The 24050-nt window shown below is 31.9% G+C and overlaps 1 protein-coding gene across 5 annotated transcripts in view; it reads left to right on the plus strand.

The window, feature by feature from the left end:
- Window positions 1-24050, plus strand: part of LOC114334761 (uncharacterized) — a 601548-nt gene that overhangs the window by 136982 nt on the left and 440516 nt on the right. Inside the window, exon 1 of one of the 5 annotated variants that reach the window (XM_050651343.1) lies at window positions 7141-7175. The exons of the other annotated variants lie outside the window; for them this stretch is intronic. Coding sequence (XP_050507300.1) covers window positions 7156-7175 — 20 coding nt within the window. The 5' untranslated portion in view covers window positions 7141-7155. Of the gene's footprint in view, window positions 1-7140; window positions 7176-24050 lie in introns of those variants that run through there. 5 annotated transcript variants of the gene reach the window in all.

The following is a 24050-nucleotide window of genomic DNA, read 5'->3' on the forward strand; positions in this document are numbered from 1 at the left end:
ATTCATGAGTTTTAACAATTTTGCCAAGTATGATATTTAAAAATGTCTTAAGTATGTTACTAATTAAAGCGATTATTTTTATAATATGTTTTGTTGCTGACTTCAAAAATCGATATAAATAGGTTAAGTCAGAAGAATGACAACAATTTATTATCCTAGTCCTAGCACATTTTTAAACATTAGTGAGATTATAATATATGATTCTGGGAGAAATATTTTATTTCTCACCTAGTACACAACACTTATTAAAGTGACCCCTTTTCGCATGTTGGCAAATATTAGCCATGACGTGATCTATTTGCACGAAAACTTAAGTATTATTAAGGTTAAAATAAATTCAATTTTTTGTGTTTGTGGTAATGTGGTAAAGTCCAGATTTTTTCATGATTTTTACTAACTTTGATGGCATATAATTTAACGACAAATATTTCGTGTTAATTGTTTATTTATTTTAATTGTAATCATAAAATATACTTTGAAAAAGTAATCAGTTTTTATGACTTTATCCATTTCACTTCCTTTATTTCTCCATATAGTATAACATCAACGTTTGCGACAGTTTTATTAGTAGCATATTTTGGTTCTATTCCATATGCCTTCAAATATATTACCTATAATAACTCCACTGGCTGCTCTCATGAATGTCTTGTTTCAAGTAACATAAAGAACCAGTTCCTGCTTTGTTGATAAATTTTTTTAAAATATTTTGCAAGATCGTGACCAATAGGGAGATCAGTTTGTCAGATATTTAAACTGTAATACCTATATGTTCTACAATTTATTAGAATATTCACGTATTCTAATTTTTATTTTTAATTGATATGTTCATGCTGAGTTCGAAATGTGTGCAGTGGTTCCTTTAGATTACCCTTGGCTATGTAAAATTACAGCATCATCTACCAAACATATCATGCTGTTATTTTGTTAAATTGTATTCAACTTGTTTATCCCACAGAGCTTTTTTGCAATATTATTTGCTCAGAAAATAATAATAATAAGATATTCTGCGGGAACCACATGAAAAAAGAAGACTTATATTTTCAACATGTTTAAAAAATCAATAAATAGCATTTTTACCATTGCAAAAACATTTTACTAAAGTAGAGTCATTTTTAACTTATAAATAATTTAAATATCTTTGTTAATATTGACTGCAGACTAAATCCACTTTGTTACTTCAAAAGCTATTATTTTTACAAGAATTTTGGAAGTGGTTAAATTTGACCCTAATTGACCTAACGATTTGTTTGGTTTTGAAAATTCGTGTAAAGATACCAGCTTTTCAAATATCAAAGTGGATTTAGTCTACAGTCAATATTAATAAAGTTATTCAAATTATTTATGTCAAAAATGACCCTACTGTAGTAAAATGTTTTTGGAATGGCAAAAATGACTTTTATTGATTTTTTTAATATATTGAAAAAGTCTTCCTCATTCATGTGGCACCCGCAGAATCGCTGAATCATTATTATTTCTGAACAACAATTGCAAAAAAACGAATTAGTATAAATAAATTGAATAAAATTTAAACTATAATAGTTATATTTATAATTAATGAATCGTCTTGAAATTTTTTGTACACTATAAGGACTACTTGACTTAACTTTTCATGCAATACCAAAGCCATAGGTTCATTTTTCACAATATAATAGCAAATTTTTTATTTTCGAAATTCTAGTCTTTTTTGCAATTTCCGAAGAAACGAAAATTCAAAAACTGCAATTTTAAAGCTTTTAGTCTAAGAGCTAGTGAACCCTCCGACCAACGGTCGTCCTGTAAGGCTAGAAATTTTTCTAGTGATAATTCATAGCACACCAAGGCTAAAAACCATGACCTGGCAGGCATCAGCGGTGCACGTGTATCTACCAGGTGAATCGAAAAGTGCAAATTTAGGGGGTAAAATAAACTTTCTCCTGTAAGGTTTAAATTTAAGTATGTGTTTGAATAAGTCATTTAGAAGAAATGTGTATAATGACAGGCTATTCTGAAGAGCATAAGACCTTGCCAGGCGAGGGGAAAGATTAGGGGTTTTTCCTAAAATTATTCTTTTTGCGTCGAACAAATTTTTTTAGGTTTTTTGAATCATTCCAAACAGAAAAGGTCTTTAGTGATTTTTCTCTTAAGTTAATAGTTTTTGTTATATAAGCAATTGAAAATTTTGAAAATTGCGAAATCGGCCATTTTTACCCTAAATCGGTCATTTATCTAAAAATTTCAAAGTTGCCAAGGTAGGTAGATATTCTTTAAACATTGATTGATGAAATCATAAAGAGTTTGTTGCAATATAATATCGGAAACGCCTTTGTTTTTTAAGTGCTAATCAAGCGGGCGCGACACTATAGTATAAGTGAGGACGTTTGAGTTGGCATAAATTCATTATCTCGAGAATGGGCAAATTTCAAGAGAAATTCTCAGACAGGTCGATTTTTATTTTTAAATTAGGACTTTTTGGCATATATATAATACTAGTGACGTCATCCATCTGAGCGTGATGACGTAATCGATGATTTTTTTAAAAGAGAGTAGGGGTTGTGTGATAGCTCATTTGAAAGGTTGTTTAATTCTCTATTCACTAATATAAACATTAACATAATTATTTACACAGGGTGGACAAAAAATTTTTTTTTATTAAATTAACTTTTATTAAATTTGACAAATAGAAGAAAAAAACTTTTTGTACACCCTGTACAAATAATTATGTTAATGTTTATATTACTGAATAGAGAATTAAATAACCTTTCAAATGAGCTATCACACAACCCCTACTCTTATTTAAAAAAATCATCGATTACGTCATCACGCCCAGATGGATGACGTCACTAGTATTATATATATGCCAAAAAGTCCTAATTTAAAAATAAAAATCGACCTGCCTGAGGATTTTTCTTGAAATTTGCCCATTCTCGAGATAATGAATTTATGCAAACTCAAACGTCCTCACTTATACTACTTTGAATCAAAATTTCCCATCCCTATTTGAATCCCTTTGAATGATTCAAAAAACCTAAAAAAAATTTGTTCGATGCAAAAATAATAATTTTAGGAAAAACCCCTAATCTTTCCCCTCGCCTGGCAAGGTCTTATGCTCTTCAGAATCGCCTGTCATTGTACACATTTCTTCTAAATGACTTACTCAAACATATACTTTTTAAACCTTACAGGAGAAAGTTTATTTAACCCCCTAAATTTGCATTTTTCGATTCACCTGGTAGATACACGTGCACCGCTGATGCCTGCCAGGTCATGGTTTTTAGCCTTGGTGTGCTATGAATTATCACTAGAAAAATTTCTAGCCTTACAGGACGACCGTTAGTCGGAGGGTTCACTAGCTCTTAGACTATTTGCCCATATACTAAAAGATTAATAATCTAAATAAATATAATATTAAATTATAAGTGGATATTGAGGTGTTTAAAATACGCTCGATTTTTCGGCGGTGCAGCCGGAGTGCTCGAAATAGAGCAAGTGTTTTAAAGACCCAGTTATCCACGAATACTTTACGCTATTTTTTTGGTACACTTTGAAATCATGTATTATTACTTTAAAAAACTGAAATAAGAGCTAATAATGTAAAATGGTTGAATTTGTTATGTACATCAGTATACCTTTCGTTGTTATGGAAATGATAAAAACAAAAATTAATTTGCAATGTGTCATATAAGATTAATTGTTATTACTAGTTGTATATTGCATAAAAATGCGTTCTAACATTGATTACCTAAATAGTAAAGCAGAATAATTGCGGTTAAAACCGCAAAAATCGAAAGACGCTTATAAAAAGAATACGTCAAGTTCATTAAATCAATGGAAGAGCAAAAGGTAACAGATACCGATGAACGAGTTGTACTTGCTTACGTTCAGAAAATGTCGGAACAGTATAATTATTTATATACAGTACTTTTCAAATTCATTTAAAATATTAAGATTTTCAAATATTCGAATAAAGCTTTTGAAACATTTGTTAGTAATATTTTATTCATGTTTTATTTATTTGACGTTACAACGACTATGTACTCCTGTCAGGTCAGATCAATATTTTAAAACTATTGATGTTATCATGGTGACTTTAAAACACGCGCGTTTTTGAAAGTTGAGTTTAAATACGCTGAGGCGTACTTTAAGTAAGCAAAATGGGGTACCAAAAATAAAATTTATTTAATTACCTGTTTATTTATTTTTGCCTGTAGCGATTTAAACGAAAAAACTGACATTTTGACTCTTATTTGTTAATAACTGTTATATGCCTCCGAACTGTGACAAGCATTATTATATTTAAAATGTTTTAAGGCTGTATGACACTATGCATTTTCTTGTATCGTTTCTGATATCGTTTCTGATATGTCAAAAAAATGCATGGTGTCATACACAGATACAAGAAACGATATCAGAAACGATACAAGAATTTGTGTCAGACACAGATTCTTGTACAAGAACTGCGCCGATTTCTGCGCAAATAGCAAAAACGTATAACCTGCTGGTAAAACATCTTATGTGATACACGTGATGTAAACATTTTATGTGATAATGGCGGTTGAAAATGGGATCATATGTCTTGATGAATTTTTTTGTGTTTTTGTGGGTATTATTTATAAATCTTTTATTGATACTTAATATACCATTTGGTATGGACTACTGTTCTACTAATAACCATATATTTAGCTCCTAGTAAAGTTCAAACTATAACTTTGGGTTTCATGTTGCATAATGTTTTAATAGAGGAAAATACAATAGTTCCTAATTGGGATCAAACTGAAGATAATTATTCTAATGTAAATATTTTAGCATAAATATCAAAACAAAATAAAAACACAAATAATCAACCTCAAACAGTCAACGTAAAAATTCTGGTTAACATTAAAATGTTAAATCTATAAGTTTTTAAAAGTTTATAAATTTTATAAAATCCTTAAAATCAGCTGTAGACGCAGTACTACCATACCAATGTAACGTGACACAGGGTGATAGTGACAAACAAAATTTCGACCAATCACGTGCAGAGTCGTGCGGTACATCTTTTCAATATGATGCAAGTCTTCGAAATGCCGCCCTTTAAATATTATTGAAACTTAACTTTTATTTTTATTAAAAGGAACTACACAAAATTAACGTAAACTTTTATTTTAAAAACAAAACATACTTAAATGAAATATGTATTAACGCTACATTAAGTGAGTAGGCGTAAAATTTGCTTGCAATGCTTTTTAAATGCATTAATTTTTTTTTCAAATCCTGAGAAAACTAATTAGTATTTTTGAAAACTTTAAATGCAGAATAAAAGATTACATTATGGCCAAGGACAATATCTGTGGCAAAAAGTTTATCTAATGCCATCCCCTCTTTGTGAAACCACACATGACCAAGGGCCGAAAGTCTCGAAAATCTCTATAATGTTCATTTGAATAAGTTACATGGTAAAAAAAGAGAAAATTGAGTGTAATTTTAAATTTCAAATATGTTATTCAAAAGAAACTTTTGCTTATTGTAAGGGACTTTTGCCCTCGGTAATAATGTAATCTTTCAATCTGCGTTTAAATTTTTCAAAAATATTTATTAGTTTTTTAGGATTCGAAAAAAAGTGAATGCATTTAAAATGCATTGCGAGCAAATTTTACGCATATGTAGGCTCTTAAGTAACATTTACAAAAAGTATAATTTTACCCTTCTGACTTTAATTTTGGCAAACTCGTCAATCAGATTAGTGTAGTCTAGTGGGGATATAGGTGTAGCAGCTAGTGAGGACTAGAGTATTGAAATAAGTGCTAAATTTTTTAGTTTTGTCTGTCTTATGGAGCTTCGTAAATAGTTTTTAATTTTGAAAAGCTTCTTCTGCCACTAGCTACCGAGACAGGGAGGATTAATAAAATTGTTAGTTTCCAACTACATTTGGGTTATAAAGAAATTAGGTCATTTTGGCGCAAATAGTTCAAAAACCACAAAAATAGTACAAAAGGTTTCATGTGATATGGTATCATTTGAAATAGATCACGCAATTCTTCTAGAAGATCGTTGTATCATCAGATTTTTTCTCTTTTTCTATTGAAAGTATTGAATGAAGATTCATACAATAATTTTTCTAGTTTTTCATCATCTATTTCCCTCAATTTAAAAATATCATATAAAAATTTAAAAATTTTATTATGAGTTTCTAGAAGCGAAAATTGATCAATCAAAGAATTAACGGCGATATCTAGAATATACATGAACAAATCTATTTTAAATTTAGCTTCATCTGTTAAGAGCTCGTCCACAGATTTTCGTAGTCAAATAAACGCTTTTTTCTCCTGGCTCGAATTTCATTTTCATTCAGCTGGAAATTCGGAACTTATATAAAAATTTTCTGCAATTTTATTAAATTTTCATTTGGTCATTAACCATATTGTCTGCCACTTTTAATTTTTTCTATAGTTTCTGACAACGTTCTTACACAATATGACAGTTTTTTTATTTTCCTGCTTATGCCGCCCCGCTTGTGATGCCGCCTGATGCGACTGCCTCGCCGCATCATAGCACGGCACGGCCCTGATCACGTGCCCAATTTCATACAATTTTCGATACAAGAACTTGCATAGTGTCATACAGGGCACAAATGTACGTATAAGAAACGATACAAGAAAATGTATATAACGTTCTAATATCAGAAACGATATTAGAAATGATACAAGAAAATGCATAGTGTCATACAGCCCTTATATATACATATAGTTAGTACCAAAAAAATCCATTTGCAACCTGGCTGGGTCAGTGTCCCGGAGATGATTTTTTTTCTATTTGCCTTATTACCCTGGAGTATTATATTTATCATCTCTATAATTAACCAGATAAAATAATCTATTATAAACTAAGTGCTACTGTTGGCGGCAAATTTTTTAATTACATTTTAATTATACTTGTGAAATATCTGTTTTTTAACGTACACTTTTATAATCTTTATTATTGGATTGAACAATGAACTGGCTTTTCTATTGAAAGTCACACAGCCGTAAAATATAAACTTCAGTACTTTATGTATGTGCAGGAAACGCAATCAGTGTGATTCTGTTATAAAATCTAAATGAATCAACTCTCAGTGCAATGCTTAAGTTGAGTGGGTTAACAAACTCGCGTTTTGAATTAAAAGTTTTACAAACCAAGAATAGGGCCAATAATATTGAAAGGATGACTAGCGATGATATAGTGTAAGTAATTGTACCTAAATTTATATTTTTAATAATCGCTTTTGACTATTTTGTGACAAACTTTTCAGAGAGGAAATCTTTGATTTTCATTGATATTTTTTGTTACATTAAAGAGTTCATATAACTTATTTGTTCTTCGTATGTAGCCATGACAAACCTGTATCCAATTAACCGGGGTTTTTCTTTGTTCTAGTCAATGGAAACAAGTAAATATCGTTTAATCTGTCTCTTATTTTGAGTTAATCTAATTAACACACATGTACTCTTGTGTGGAAATATTTCATTAGATTTCACAACCACGAGAACGTCTTTTGGTATATTTCTCTCATTTCTTCAAACTTTCATTTATCAGCCAAACCTATCATCCATACTTATCAGCCAAAAACATATATCTTTGAACATTTTCTATCCTGGGCTATTAGCATCCATCTAACTTGAGCATGTTGTTTTATAACATCTGATCATTTAACTTGTCGTAAGATGTTGTTTTTGCTATTTGCAATTCCATGGTGTTCAGTGTAAAACTATTTTTCTTTTTGTGCGCCAACCAATTTAAATTTTTTTTGCTTATGCAAATGTTGAAACATCTATTAGTTTGGTTCTATTACGAATCCAGTTTCAGCAAAATATCTGACAGTCAGCGTTTTATTTATTTTTAAAAATTGTTTTGTATTCGATATGTTTTAATTTGTTATTGATAAAAGTTCATGTTTAAAAGATGTATGTGAGAATGACTAGTGATACACACCAAAGTATACGCCATCTGAACCAGTTTTAGATCTGAAGAGTTTTTTTTAGATCATCATCACCATCGTCGTCATTCAATCACTTCCGATTACGCTTTTGAGTATTATCTTATGGGGTGGATTATTTCTTTATCTCTCTTTCTATGTTTTGGTCTTCATCATCACCAAGGCTTTTCCTTCACGATGGAATATTTGCCGCTCTTACTTTGAGCTCTTTGATTCTCTTATTGCGGTGAACCACCCTGCGTTATTCTTATGTATTGTCAAAGTTTGTGTTATCCTTTGGCTTTCGTTACATTTTTAAAGTGACATATTGTTACATCTTGTAAGAATGTTCATTTTATGAGTAGGCCTTGATAATATGTATTTGCATGAAACATAAATGAAAAACTGAGTAATTTGTGTTACCTGTTACAATTACTCTTGTGACGTAAAGTGTTATCAAAAGACATGCATTTTGAAAATTATGAAAAACACCAAATATATGCATGGAATGCTAAAATAATATATGAATCTGAGTGTCATAGTTTCAACGATATCCGGAAAAAATGCAATTAGATAAGATTATTTCATTCATAGGAGATTCTGACCAATAGAAATCTACAGAAATAAAAATTAAACTGATAGTTTTTGATAATATCCCGTCGTCAAGTATATTACGTCAGGTGCCCTTCGTTGCTACGAAAAAATACATTCAGTGACATTAATGACAATTAATAGACGGAGAGCTAGAGCCGAAAAATCATCGTCATAAGTAATATGGAGTTTTTCCAGTGAAATATGTCCATTGTATATTGACAATTATGACCATTTTCAGGCTGACACCTCAGTGGATACAGGAAGTAGCAATATGGGATGAAAGGGGAAAGTTAGTGCAGCCATTAAAGGTTTTCCCCTCATATTTTGTTAAATCTCCATCGATTTGTATGAAAATTGGTGACTAGTTAGAGCATACCTCCAGAAACAAAACTGATTTGGTGCCACTTTCACTTTTACCCTGGTAGTAAATACCACCCCTTCCCGCGGGTGAAAACTATTTTATTAAAAATAACCCCACAAATCGATAGAGGGACAAATTTTAAGTAAAATTTATTATATCATGTTATTAAAATAAATCGATACTTTTTGAGTTATTAAAGATCAAAGATTTGTCTATTTAAGAGCATATGTGTGAAGGTACGGATGATAAAAAGAACATGTTAATTAATTGTATGTTAGTAAAATATTATTTTTATATTATTTCGATATTTATTTGAATTTTTTTTTTCATTATAAACTGAATATGTCCAGAAACTGGGGGTGTCCAATAATGGGTACATTTGACATATTCGAATACACTTTTGCTAAATTTATAATATCGAAATAATATAAAAATAATATTTTAGTAACATAAAATTAATTAATATTTTCTTTTTATCTTCCTTAACTTCACGTATGTTCTCTTAAACAGGCAAATCTTTGATCTTTAATATCTCAAAAAGTATTGAATTATTTTAATAACATGATATAACAAATTTTACTTATAATTTGTCCCTCTATCGATTTGTGGGGTTACTTTTAATAAAATCGTTTTCACCCCGTGTATAAATTTCGTGGGGCTCAATGGAGGCGTTTCTTCAGAGAGAATGTAAAAACCAAATAGTAATGCGAGAATTTATTAATGAGACCTACACTAAGGGTGGTTACCCCGGGAGAACTTTGATTACTGACTTATGACTTATTCGCGTTTCAGTTGAAGACTCTAACGATACTACATAGTGATTGAAGTTAAACGCACCTCTGGTTTGGTTGAAGTGATTCTTGAGAATGATTCTAAATGTGTATTCTTTCTCAGCGGTGGCACTTAGTATTGGTGTCAAGCCACGCGCTGAGTATATTTACAAATATTGAGAACAAAGAAATATATTTGATCATCAAATTAAATAATGCAATTGCCTGAATTATTGTTTACAATTTATAATTCGTGAACTAAATTAGAGACCCGTACATGTAATTATATACAGTCGAACCCGCTTATTGGAATAGCCTTCGTGCCAAGCAAAAGTACTCTTATAACCGGGATCTTCTAATAACCGATCATTGGTGGCTAGTAGAAACTTTTCAGGACCTCAAATTTCTATTCTTTAAAGCGGGATATTCCTATAACAGGTATTCTATTAAGCGGGTTCGACTGTAATAACAAATTGGTTCATATCATATACGGGGTGATAAAAATATACTGTTCAATATCGGATATGAATAATGAATGTTTGATATTGAACACCCCGAGAAGGGGTGGTATCCACCCCCAGGGTAAAAGTGCAAGTTGGCATCAAATGATTTTTATTTCCTGAGGTATGTTCTAACTAGTCACCAATTTTCATGCAAATCGATTAAGGTTTAATAAAATAGCAGGTGAAAACCTTTAAAGACTACACTAACTTTCCCCTTTCATCCCTTATTGCTACTTCCTGTATCCACTGAGGTGTCAGCCTGAAAGGGGTCATAATTATCAATATACAATAGACACATTTCACATGCCAAACTCCATATTACTTATGACGATGATTTTTCGGCTCTAGCTCTTAGACTATAATGTTTTAAAAATTATAAAAGTAATGACTTTCAACCGTTAAGGTTAAATATTTATAACAACTGTGTGTTTAATTGTACTAATTTGTACTTACATAAATAAATTATAATAAAATTTTGGTTTTGAACAGTTTAATTCACGAAATAATCGCAACACATTGCACTCGATCTCTAAAATTATTATCGAATTTTTGCCCTCGTGACACTTTGACATAATTTCACTCCCCTTCGGGTCGTGAAATTAAAACGGTCCAAGTGTCACTCGGGAAAAATTCGATAATTTTAGAGCTCTTGTGCAATTACTACTGATTATTTTGAAAAAGTTTGATTCGAATTTATTACTACACGAATATTTCTTAAAACCGTGGCGTTCATTATGAAAAAAACAGAAGCTAGAGTTGTAAATACGTTGTTTATATACAAGCATATTTATTTGTCCAAGGACAAATGCTGGAAAAATTTTAAGGAAACATAAATTTAGGCCTTATGGTGTAACTTGTCCGACAACAATTATTCCAAACGATTTTTGAGAAAGATACATTCTGCAGAATGGTAGGTATACCTATAGGAAAACCGATATAAAAATCGAAATTTTTATTCAAAAGTAATATATTTAGCGATAGGAGCTTGCATATCTAGTTCTTTAACGGACACAAATAACTATAATGGAATGAGCCAAATTTCCACTTAGTTCAGGAGATAAGGATACAAGGAAGATTCGGTGTTAAAGTTAGTGTTTGGTCCATCATAATCCACTAGTTTATCATGTATTTGGTGATAAACTAACTACTGTCGGATATACATATAGATAAAGGCAATTTCAATGCCATTTTTGGTGAGGAATATTTGATTGATGGGGTCTTGTTTATTCTATCATTCCAGTTCTTGTGATGTCGATGTCCACATATCATACCACCCCTTCCGGCGACTACCTAGTGGTCATATGTATTAGATTTATTTATTTTTGACCATTTCGCGTAATTCTTTCTGGGTTCATTCTATCGACATGATCTCTCCATGTCGTCGCACTCATGTCTATCTCATGATATCCTGAACTCCAGTTTGTTTTAATGTATCCTTATTGGATACAGGAATATCAAAAATGAGGATATATTAAATTATAAACTTGACCATAAAAAAGGCCAATTTTACTAGATGTACAGTTGGGTCCATGATTCTTTACCCGTGCATCATCGTTTATAGCATACGAAATAAGTCGGAAATCTATTCCACGCAACAAAAAGTGACAGAAATTGTGTACTGCTCCGATCATAGATTATATTATAAAATTTGACGTTATCAAATAAATAGAACTTAAAACTTTGGTGCAGAATTACTGCTACATTGAAGTACATTTGAAGTAGCTTTATAAATTCTTTTAATATCATTAGTGATATTAATTATTTGTTATAATTAATCCAGTCGGGTTAGACGAATAACAGGCCTAACCTTGCATTAGGAGCTGCCCCAAATTTTATTTTTCTAATCTTTAGGGAGGGTCAATAGTAGTGTAAATTAAAAATCTCGACTGAATTGCGCCGTTGCGTTAGCCGCCATCTGATTTTTAACGAGAACCGTTTTTGCTCAATATCTCCGCCATTTTCAACTTTTCAACAAATAGTATACGAACCAAAATTGATGAAAATGTGATTTTCTATAATTTCTATACAATTTTTTCGTCCGGTCGATATTTTCCCAGTTATGGCGGAAAATATTGACAGTTAGAGCATATTTATTGAATTATTTAGTTTATTATTAGTTTTTCGACAAAAATGTTCCTATACAAAAATATAGAGAATTCAATTCTACACAATTTTGATATCCTTTATTTTTTTGATAAAATTAATATTTAAGGTAGTACATATGCGGAAATGGCGCAAGCGTAAGACCCGATTGATTTTATAGCGATTGTTTTTGTTCAATATCTACGCCATTTTCAACTAGAATTGTTCAGAATATGATTTCCTACAATTTATTTTTAAAAAATTTTTTCATGCGATTGATATTTTCCGAGTTACATGGGAAAATAATAAAAAATGGTGGGGGAGCATAATTATTGAATTGAATCTTGTTTCCGAGCTGCCCCAAATTTTATAATTATATCCTTTAGGGCAGATCAATAGTAGTGTAAATTTAAAATCTCGATTGAATTCCGAGGTTGCATTAGCCGCCATATTGATTTTAAATGAGAACTGTTGTTGCTTAATATCTCCGCCATTTTCAACTTTTCGACAAAAATGGTGGGAACTAAAATTGTTGGAAATGCAATTTCCTATAATTTCTTTTGCACAATTTTTTTATGCGATCAATATTCTCCGAGTAAAGGGGGAAAACAGTGGAAGCGGAGGGGATGCATAATTATTGAATTGTCTCATTCATTATTAACTTTACGACATAATTGTACATAAACAAAAATAAAGAGAATTATATTTTATACAATTTTTGAAACTTCCAATGAAACATCAACCAAACTAAGTACATAAAAGACATAAGGTTTTATTGGTTGAATTTGTCTGTCGATATTTTAAGTTTCATGCCAGCTAATATATTTTAATATTTCAACAATTAAAAAAAAAAAAAATCAATGGGAAAATCCCAATAGTTGGCTGTATACCATAGTTTAAAAAACCAATACAGAAGTAAAAACTTCGAGATGTATTCTGGTATAAAATCGTTTAAACGATTTTATACCAGAATACATCTCGAAGTTTTTACTTCTGTATTAATTTTTTTTTAATTTTGGACCTTGTTGGGGGAATTTTCCCATTCCCCCCTTGTAGACCCGCTACTGGTTCTCTCGAGAAATTGAAAATGGCGGAGGTATTGAACAAAAACCATTGCTATAAAATCAATCTGATCTTACCTCGCACCTTTACCGGATACGTACTACCTTAAATGTAGATTTTATCAAAAAAATAAACGACATCAAAATTGTACAAAATTTAATTCTTTTCAATTTTGTATAGGTACATACATATTTGTTGTAAAACTAATAATAAACGAGATAATTCAATAATTCAATAATTATGCTCCAACTGTCACTATTTTCCCCTCATAACTCGGAAAATATCGACCGCACGAAAAAAATAATAATAAACGAAATTATAGAAAATCGCATTTTCAACAAATTCAGTTTTTACACTTTTTATCGAAAAGTTGAAAATGGCGGAGATATTGAGCAAAAACGGTTCTCGTTTAAAATCAAGATGTCGGATAACGCAACGGTGGAATTCAGTCGAGATTTTAAATTTATACTAATATTGACCCTCTCTAAAGATTAGAAAAATAAAATTTGGGGCAGCTCGTAAAGCAAGGTCAAATGCTATCCCGACTGGGCTAAATATAAATATTTGAAAATAAAATATTTTCTTTTTGTTATTTATTTCACTTTTACGGAAACTTAAAAAAAACCATTCCTTAACTGTAAATGAGGTTAACTTTGTATTTAATTTAATGGCAAAATAATTACACTTTGCCATAAAATTTCAAACTCCAGTATAAAATTCTTCTCTTCATCTTCTTCTTTTTGTATAGACATGACTCTGTCTGCTTTTTCAGTATGCCTCTAGTAAGTTGTCGTTCCATCGTTTTCGTGGTCTTCCCACTGATCGTCTTCCTATTGGGGAACCGTCTCTCGCTGTACTGACTACCCTATTTGTTTTCATTCGGCTTATGTGGTCATTCCATTCTATTCTTCTGTTTCTTACCCAGTTATTAATGTTATACACCTTGCATCTCCGTCGTATATGCAGAGGCGGCTCTAGCCCATGTAGCGCCCGTGTGCAATTGATGCCCTGGCGCCCTTTTAGTCCTTGGGCCCGCACATAAAATTAGTATTAATGACCACACCGTCGAAACTTTTTGTACTTGTTATTTGGGTGGAGTGGGACAAATTTGGAGCTTGGCGCATTATGGTAGTGGGGCGTTTGTCTGTCAAGCTGTCACGAAGTTATCAATTTTATACAAGAGAAAAATTTATAACCACATTGGTCATTTTATTTTAATCAATGGTTTTTATCATGTAAACAGCGAAAACAATTTTCTTTTTATTCTTCTTCCTCTTTATAAGCAATTTTGCTTGTTCATTGGCGGATTGATACCTCTATGGAAGGTTGTCGCTCCATCTTTTGCGAGGTCGGCCGATACTTCTTCTGCCGATTGGTGATTTATCTCGTGCTATTTTGACCACACGTGTCTCCCCAATTCTGGTTATGTGGTTGTTCCATTATTTTTTTCTATTTAGGGTCCATTCGTTTATACACTGTACGTTACATTGTCTTCTAATCTCTTCGCTCCTCTTTCGATCTCTCAGTGTATTTCCTGTAATTCTTCTTTTCTTCGAAAACAATTTTGTCGGACAAAAATATTGGGCCATATGACGCGTCAGACACGCTAAATATGTCAAATTTATGAAAATAATAAATTTATTATCACATGGCTAATTTTAACACAATCTACCATAAAACATATTTACAATAATGTGGTAACCTTGTCGGACAATATTCACGGGGCATATGCGCAGTGGGAAATGCCGAAGATGTCAAGGTGCCGAAGGTGTCAAGGTGCCGAAGATGTCAATTTCCTGGATTTTTTTCTTTAGTACCACAGATGTCATTTTTATTTTGTACTGTTTTTTTTTACATGAGTAATGCATATTGGATCACTTATCGGACAAAAATAATAGGTCCAAAAATTTTAAAATTTTTTTCAGGTAAATCGATTTAAAAGTAACCGAGAAAAACTGTTTTAAAAATTTTTTTGACAATGCCTCCTCTTAATGGCATCGATAACCTAAAAGAATTAAGTTTTTTGTTCGTTTGCCCCAACATTTTTTCAGACAATTACATTTTTTGTTTAAGAATATAATTATTTGTAATCTACTATTTTTGTCGGAAAAATGATTGTGAAGATAAAGGACGCACGAACTCAGCATAGACTAAAAGTATAGTTTACTAATAAAAATTAAATTTTTTGTCCGGCTGTTGATTTGTCCCAATATTTTTGTCGGACAGTTAGATTTTTTGATTTAGAATATAATTACTTATAACCTCCTATATTTGTCGGAAAAATGGTTGTAAATAAAAAAATCCAGGAAATTGACATCTTCGGCGCATGCGACTGCGCATAAGCCCCGTGAAAATGTCCCGACAAGGTTACCACATTATTGTAAAAATGTTTTATGGTAGATTCTGCTAAAATCAGCCATGTGGTAATAAATTTATTATTTTCATAAATTTGACATATTTAGCGTGTCCGACGCGTCATATGGCCCAATATTTTTGTCCGACAAAATTGTTTTCGCTGTTTGTATGATAAAAACCATTAGTTAAAATAAAATGCCCAATGGGGTTATACATTTTTTTCTTGCATAAAATTGACAACATCGTTACAGCTTGACAGACAAACGCCCCACTACCATAATGCGCCAAGCTCCAAATTTGTCCGACTCCGCCCAAATAACAAATACAAAAGTTTCGACGGTGTGGTCGCTAATAATTTTATATGTGGGCACGAGGACTATTTGGTAGACGCGCAGTCAAAATGGAATAGTCGAATGTACCTACCTAGTACTAGTATATAGGGTACAGAGGGTGTTATGTACGCTTATAATGTACACAAAAATCCAGATGCAAATAGTGCAATATAAATGATGTCGGGAGCCAATATGTATTCATACCGTCAGAACAACCTACCCGAATCTAATCTACGATAAACTACGTATTTTCAGTATTACTAAAAAAACCAACAACAAATTGTTAATACGGATAATTTTTGAGAAGTTCTGACTCCGCTGAAAGTCGCAATAATTGTGGTACCTAGTAATAAAAGAAAATCTTCCTTTTAAATAATTTTAATCAAAAGAAAAGCCGCTTTACTTTATATTTACATGTTAACTTAAATATAATACACAATCCATTCCGTTAACGCTTATTTCGCAAAATTACCCCGCGACACGTGTACAAACGCCTTTGAAAACGCCCGGCAATTCCCAAGCAATTTGACCTTTATAGGCTCCACAACCTATTTCGAAATCATTGTCGATATGTCTTCAAACGAATCAAAAGATTGCCGCCCGTTCATTGGAACGTTGGACGGACAGACGGGCGGGCGGCAATCTATAAATCGTGCCTAATTGCCAACGTAATTTTTCACTAATCGTTTAAAAGCCTATTTTATGTTGAATCAAAGTAAAGGCTTCGGCGCTCGGCGCCCCCAACATGCCGGCGCCCGTGTGCACCGCACACCCTGCACAATAGGTAAAGCCGCCTCTGCGTATATGTGTACTTCTAGCTCTGTCCAAGAGAGTCTTACTATCGATTTTTCGAAAGGTTTTCATCTCCACTGTTTCGAGCAATCTTTTTGTCCTCTCTGTGTCGGGTCGTGTTTCTGCCACGTATGTCATTATTGGTCTGACGACTGTTTTGTAAATTCTGCCTTTCATTTCTTTTCCGATATTTTTATTTCTCCATATTGTGTCATTCAGTATAAAATTGGTTGTGAAAACAACTGTTTGTCTAATACAAATAACTTCTAAATGAAAAAACAGGACAAAAAACAGCAAAAAATCCAACAAACTGATAGTGACAAGTAACAAACCAGAAACGTCACAAATTGTACTTTAAAATCTGAAAACGTCCCCAATCTACTTTTTGTACCTATCTCTTTTCAATGTACTGAGTCTAGAGCGTTTATAAATAATTACACTTTTATAAAAAAGAACTTTTTATAATAAAACCTTTTTATTATTTATAGGAAAGAATATAAAAAATTTAACGATAAACGATATAACGATAGGATGCTTAAGATTCCATAGGCGAAACCAGGATGATCCTAAGGGGGGGGGGGTTACAACTACCTAAAAGGGGGGGGTTACAACTACTGGAAGGTCTCTGAGAGCTATGGTGTTAAGCGTATAGAGCTGAAAGTACATCCCAATGGGGGGGTTATAACCCCCAAAACCCCCCTGGTTACGCCTATGTAAGATTCCAAAAATTACACTTTAATAAAAAAGTACTTTTTATAATATCACGGTTTTGTTATTGTACATAAGATATAGGACACAACATGTTTGGAAAGAATAATTAACTTATAAAATATGAATTTTTAGTAGGTGTATTAACTGTTATTTATAATTATGATTCCAAAAATTACACTAGTATAAATAGTATTTTTTATATTACCACGGTTGTTTAAAATGGTATATATAATTTTAAGTATATAAACTTTTAATTATTTCTTAAAACGATTAAAACAAGATACGCAACAGCCGGGTTCCAACTGGGGACCTCTCGATCTGCAGTCTAATGCCACTGAGGCACCATCAATTTGTAGATATCGATTTATTAACGTACTTTAAAATATCATTGCATTAGTCACATTTTTAAAATAGTTTGAAAAAAAAATCGATTTATCCATACAGTGTGATTGGTCAGTGGGGTAAAGCTTTGTAGATCCGTTATAAGTAATAGGTAGTAATAAAAGTTAATAACAAAAATTGTAGCCAACTTTGATTACAGATTGATAATCAGTAATCGTAAATTGTAAGTTTTCGACAATTATTCAGTCATGGCTTACTTAAAATTTGGAAACATTTAGACCCGTAATTATTAATAATTTTGTTCTGAAAAATGAAAATATCTCGAAAACTAATAAATTTACACATAAGGAATAGTATACAAAAATTATAGTATGGTAATGGTACTTTTCGATAATGATATAAAATATAGGGTGTTCTATTTAAAATTACTGAGAAAATAATGTACTTGCGTTTTGACTCACCCTATATTCAATATAAAGAAAATTAGCAAAACAACCATTTACGAAAATTTTGACAATAAATAAAAAAATATGACGTGAATAAACCATTGACCTTGTGCTTGCTTTTATTTATACAGGTAGTTAAACTTGTTACAATTTTCATATAAAATTGGTTATAACTTTGTAAATACCCCGTATAACATACCAAACCTTTATATTTTTGTAATCGAAAAGTTACGAAGATTTCGAATATATAATAAAATACAGGGTGTACTATTTAAAAAAACATAAGTTTGGTCTGCCACTATGTTGTCGAACACCCTGTAACATTCTAACTAATTTTGTAATGCGAAGCTCAAAGTTCGCTACAATTTTTGTTATTAAGTTTTATCGCTATACATTACTATAACGGGTCTACGGAGCTTCACCCACTAATTAATCACCCTGTATAATAGCCGTTAAATATGGCATTGTTAGCTGGTTCTAAGCTATCCTGAAAATTTCAGGTGTCTAGGTAGCCTAGAACTATTTTTAAAATGGATTACAAAATTTGCGGAGTCCGTGACACCAACCAAGCCAAGTATATAAAAAGGTTTTAAAATAACATGTGTCTTTACTAAATAACAGACGGTATCTCGTTTGTCTTTAGTTTCATGCGTGGAAGACAATGATGCCAGATAAAAAGAATGTTTTTTATGTCGCCAGGTATTAATGACGCACGGGTAAGGAACCCAGGACTCAACTGTAGGTATTCAATAATTTATTTGACTGTATGTGAAAATAAATGTGAAAATAAATAATCTACTTGGCAATTTTATGAATATTGTGCCACTTTTTTATGTGAACAATTATCCCATTTGAGTTTTATAACCTTTCTTAATTATTATGGCCATTTTTCCATTTACCATTAAACTGATAATAAACTGCTCTAATTACTGGAACCATTTAAACATAGCGATTTAACTTTTTCTACTAGACGGATTAATAAAAACGGCCATATATTACAATTAAAAAAATTTAAGGACAAGGCAATATTGCTATTCGACACGTAGAAGTAACGACCACGTTCAGTAAAACTTTTAAAATGCGAAGTTAAGGTTAGATTTTTTTGTGTAACTCTCAAATATGTAAGTAAAAGAGTGTTTTTATTTGATATTCATCGGTAGTTTCGGTACCGAGTCAAACTGGAAATAATCTATGTTATGTTAAATTGACTAGCACCAAGTTCCAATTTTCTAAACTTTCTCATAACTTTCATTCCTCATTTTCATATATAACCCGCGTCTCGAAAGCACGTATCGCGTATCGCTTATTGAAGACACTCCACATGCAACCAAATAACGTCTACAAAACGTTGGGAAAACGTCATAATTATCACCAAACGATGTCAGTTTATCACGTTTTTTAAACGTCGAAAATCACGTGAATATGTCCCACCATAATTCACGTTATTTTTATCACGTTTTAAATACGTGATATAAAAAACGTAGATTTTACGTCGATTTTGCGTCGTTTTTTAGATTCATTTTTCATTTTATGGTTTTAGAAATACACAATAATTAAATGGGCCCACTGAATAACGTTGTAAGCGCCACAAGGTTTGTTTTTGAGAAGCCAAAGAAAAAGTTATTGTGATATATTGTGATAATGTTGAGTTTATACATTTTAAAGGTGAGTAATACAGTTTGTGTTTTGTATTTAAAAACTGTATCACTAACACTTAAAATGTATAAACTCACCATTATCACAATATTAAAACGTTTTCTTTGACTTCTCAAAAACAAACCATGTGGCACTTACAAGGTTATTCTGCAGACCCATTCAATTATTCGTATGGGCATTGTTGGTATTGCAATTTTTTCATTTAAGTAAAACCAAATGGAAGGCCCGTTAAAATGCATAGAATTGCAATATCCTCAATGCAACATATATTATAACATACATAGAATTTTCACTTTTTATATTATATTTACTGTGTCAAAACTGAAACAACATCTAAACTAATAAATCATTTATTAACAAATTAAACATTTAAGTCACAATGTAATAACAAACTTAAGTTTAAACTATTTAAGTTATATAATATATATAATTATTTTAATTATACCACACACTTTAAAGGTACGATTCCGACAACGACTGCAGACGGCAGTTACAGTTGTCACCATGACAGACGTCATTATTTTGCACTATTCATTTGCATAATTATTAGCAACTGACGTTCTGCCGAACAGCAGTTGCAGTCAGATGTCGGAATCAGTCTCATACAAATAAATAGTGGAAAGTAGTAACGTCTGTAACACTGACAACTGCAACTGATGTTTGCAGTTGCCGTCTGCAGTAGTTGTCGCAATCGTACCTTTAGTCAGAAATGAATACATACAAATAAGACCCAATATATTGAATTTCAATAAAAACTATCTGCTTTATATTTATAAATTTTAAGGAAGAGTATTGAATGCAGACACCTGAAAAATATATTTTGTGATTAAGGGACTGTAATGACCAAATTAAAATGATAAAAAGAATTTACACGTGATATCTGATAATACACACTTAAAAGACTAATACATAAATACTCATGATGAAGAAGTGCATTATAATTAAAAATGAATAACCATTTTCATATCGCTGCAACATGAAGCCAAAGCCGTCTTATATTTCAGTTCGTTTAGAGAGCGCAACAAGCGCTCTGACTGAACAGTTTCAAAACTCATTAGTTTTTCATCAGAGAATGTACATAGCTGTAACATCTGTACATGCATTGGGTTATTTTTCTTCTGTCTTGCTGTGGGCATACTCAGCTGCAAATAAGATTGCTGCAATATGGCTGCAAACTTCACTATTACTGGCCAGACACATACAATGTGCATTTGCTATGCCATTGGAACTGGCTATCACCCAAGCATCTAGTGGTTTAGCATTAGCTTTTTGGGAATGCTTCACCTAAAAAAAATATTTTATCTTTGTGGGAATGCTTTAACTACAAAAATTGATTTTTATTAGAGTATTTGCGTTCTTTACAATGATTGAGAATATTTTAAAATCAGACATTCGTATAATATAATTTTAGAACAAACAATCATGACTGTTTATTATTCTCTTTTCTATCATAGCAATTACACGTCGTCGACTTAATCTGTAAACTGCGTAACTCCATTTATCCAAATTTTACAGGAGACACAAAAGACTATTTCTCTAAAGATGACTAATGTGAATACTACGTATCTCCCATTTTAAAAGATAGGATGCTAAAATGGAATATTTTATAGATAGGTAGGTACACATATCACTAACATTTCGCCTTCTGGCAACGGTACCGGGACAACTCAAAAAAACGTGTTTCGAGAAAATCGAGTTGCAAGTTTTTGTCACTTTGCACAGCTATTGTTGTGCTTTGAGTTATATTCGTTTTTAACTAAAACTATGTTTTGTGTTTCAGTTGATATCAAAGATTGTTTTTCAGTTCATTTTGGCAATCTTTTGGTACCACTCGAGTTAACAATTAGCAATTAATTGAACATTTTTTGAATTGTCCCAGTATTGTTGGAAGAATCATTTAATTATTATGAATATTTTTGTGATCATTGTGGCATACACACTGAGACAATTCAAAAGGTTCACGACGGATTTTAGAGTTAGCCCACTACTCGCGCTGCGTTTACCTCCTACCACTCTGAATGTAACAGTGGACCTTGTGCCCTCACTCGGAGAGTATTGCACTTAAAAATGTCCCAGTCGTCGCGGATTATAGAGCTTAAAATCCTCTATATGTTAGTGTAGACATCTCAAAAGTGACCACCAATTTTGAGTTGCTGTACCACCCGGTATCGTTGCCGGAAGGCGATTTGTACCTATATTGTTTAATGAATATTTAATATTATTTACCACCAACTTTTTCTTGAAAATATCACCTTCTAAACCCTGAGGTCAGTCGTGTGGTATGACAAACTGGGGACTTACATATTTTTCATACTAAATTTGCCCCAAGGGAGATAAGGTGTATACGAAGAGGTCACTATTTACTCTTCTGGTAAAAATATGGCATGTGCATCATTTTTTAAACGAGTAGGGATTTTTCAAATAAATGGCAGTAATAACTCATTTTCAGAGAAATATGGAGTTACACAGTTTACAAATTAGGACGACAATATGTCTGGTTTCATACAGAAATATAAACGTAAATAAATCTAATATTTAAACCAATTTATCCAAAAGACACTAAAACTGTTATCCATATATTTCTTAATGGTGAATAAATAAAATAAAGGCATACCTTTCCAACAATAATATAGAAATCATTAACCATTTTTACTCCAACTTTCAAAACAAATCCAGTTGTGAAGGCTTTTATGTGCCTGAAGGCTTTTGTATGCTTTCATCTGCTGCTTAAAGTAGTAACTGAGACTCTACCAGATATGTATAAATATGTATCTATAATAGCATTATAATAGTAGGTAATTGGTGGAATATGCACTTTACTATAAAATCCAATTCTGATGACTGAATTGTATATGGATCTAAATCTCCAATTGTTTTCAGCTTCAATGAATATCTAAAACAATAAAAGAAATGTTATTGCTTGCAAAATTCATCATTATTGATAAATATCAGGGAAAATTAACAGTAAATAAAAATTGTTTCGCCTACCTTTTTTCCAACATTTGGAGTTTCCAATAATAATTTCCTTAAATAATCACTTTGCATTGTGGTAAATTTATAAAATTCACAAATTACAAACAAAAGTTTTAAAAAATACACAAAAAAACAGCCAACAAAATCGAAATGAATCCAAAATATGAAACGACGATACAAACATAACCTATAACCCTTGTTTTGTAACTTTTAAGCTTCTCCCAATTTCGTTACGTCAGACTTTGGCTGTCTGAAATAAAAACGTCTTTTAAACGTATTTTAACGTCATTAATTTTACGTATTTAAAAAATCACCTACAAAAGACGTCGGTATGACGTAATGTTCAACCACGTGTGTATATTCAACCAAAAACTGACGTTTCCTCGACGTTATTGACGTCTCTTGGTTGCCTGGGTCTGCAGCCCTTATTCTTCTTGTATGCAATTCAACAAGCGTGTACTCATTGTTTTTATTTTATAAATTTCGTCTTTCAGTACTTCATCTCCAGTACTGAACGGTAGTTATCACATTGGCTAGTATAATTTTATTCACGACAGAGAGATGAAGAGGGACGACGAAAACAGATCAAACTCTTACGTCGGTTAAGAAGCCATGATGTTCTTCGTCCACCGGGACACCTCTTGCCACATATATTGCTCTAAGTAATAAGATGGAGGACCCCATGTCGTTCTGGGTGTCGTTGTAATACCTCTTCATTTATCGTTCTGTCAACGTAGCTTTATGCGTAGCAAAGCTTATAAGCACAGCTTATCCAGCTGTTAACTCCATACAATAATATCTAGAAGATGTAACGTTTCACGGGTCCTTTTTATCAGGTAATAGGCGAGCTTCCAACGCTTGCGATCCATACAGGCATCTGCTTGGAGAACTCAATCGTCTATCGTACTGTCTACTTCTTGTTTCCACGATTTTCTTGGTTTTTCCCTTGTTCTACAGTTGGTTTACATCTACTGCAACATTCGCTTTGGCCATCGTGAATCATTCATCCTTAAGATAAGACCACACCATTTTTGCTTTTGATATTCTACAGTTTCGACAGATTGATTTTATTTTGGATGCACTTTAGATTTATGGTCTTCAAAATTATAATACCCATAGCTTCAAACTTTTTTCTACAGCCATTTAAATCCCCTCTCATATATTT

This window comes from Diabrotica virgifera, chromosome 5 (assembly GCF_917563875.1).
Source record: "Diabrotica virgifera virgifera chromosome 5, PGI_DIABVI_V3a".
NCBI lineage: Eukaryota > Metazoa > Arthropoda > Insecta > Coleoptera > Chrysomelidae > Diabrotica > Diabrotica virgifera.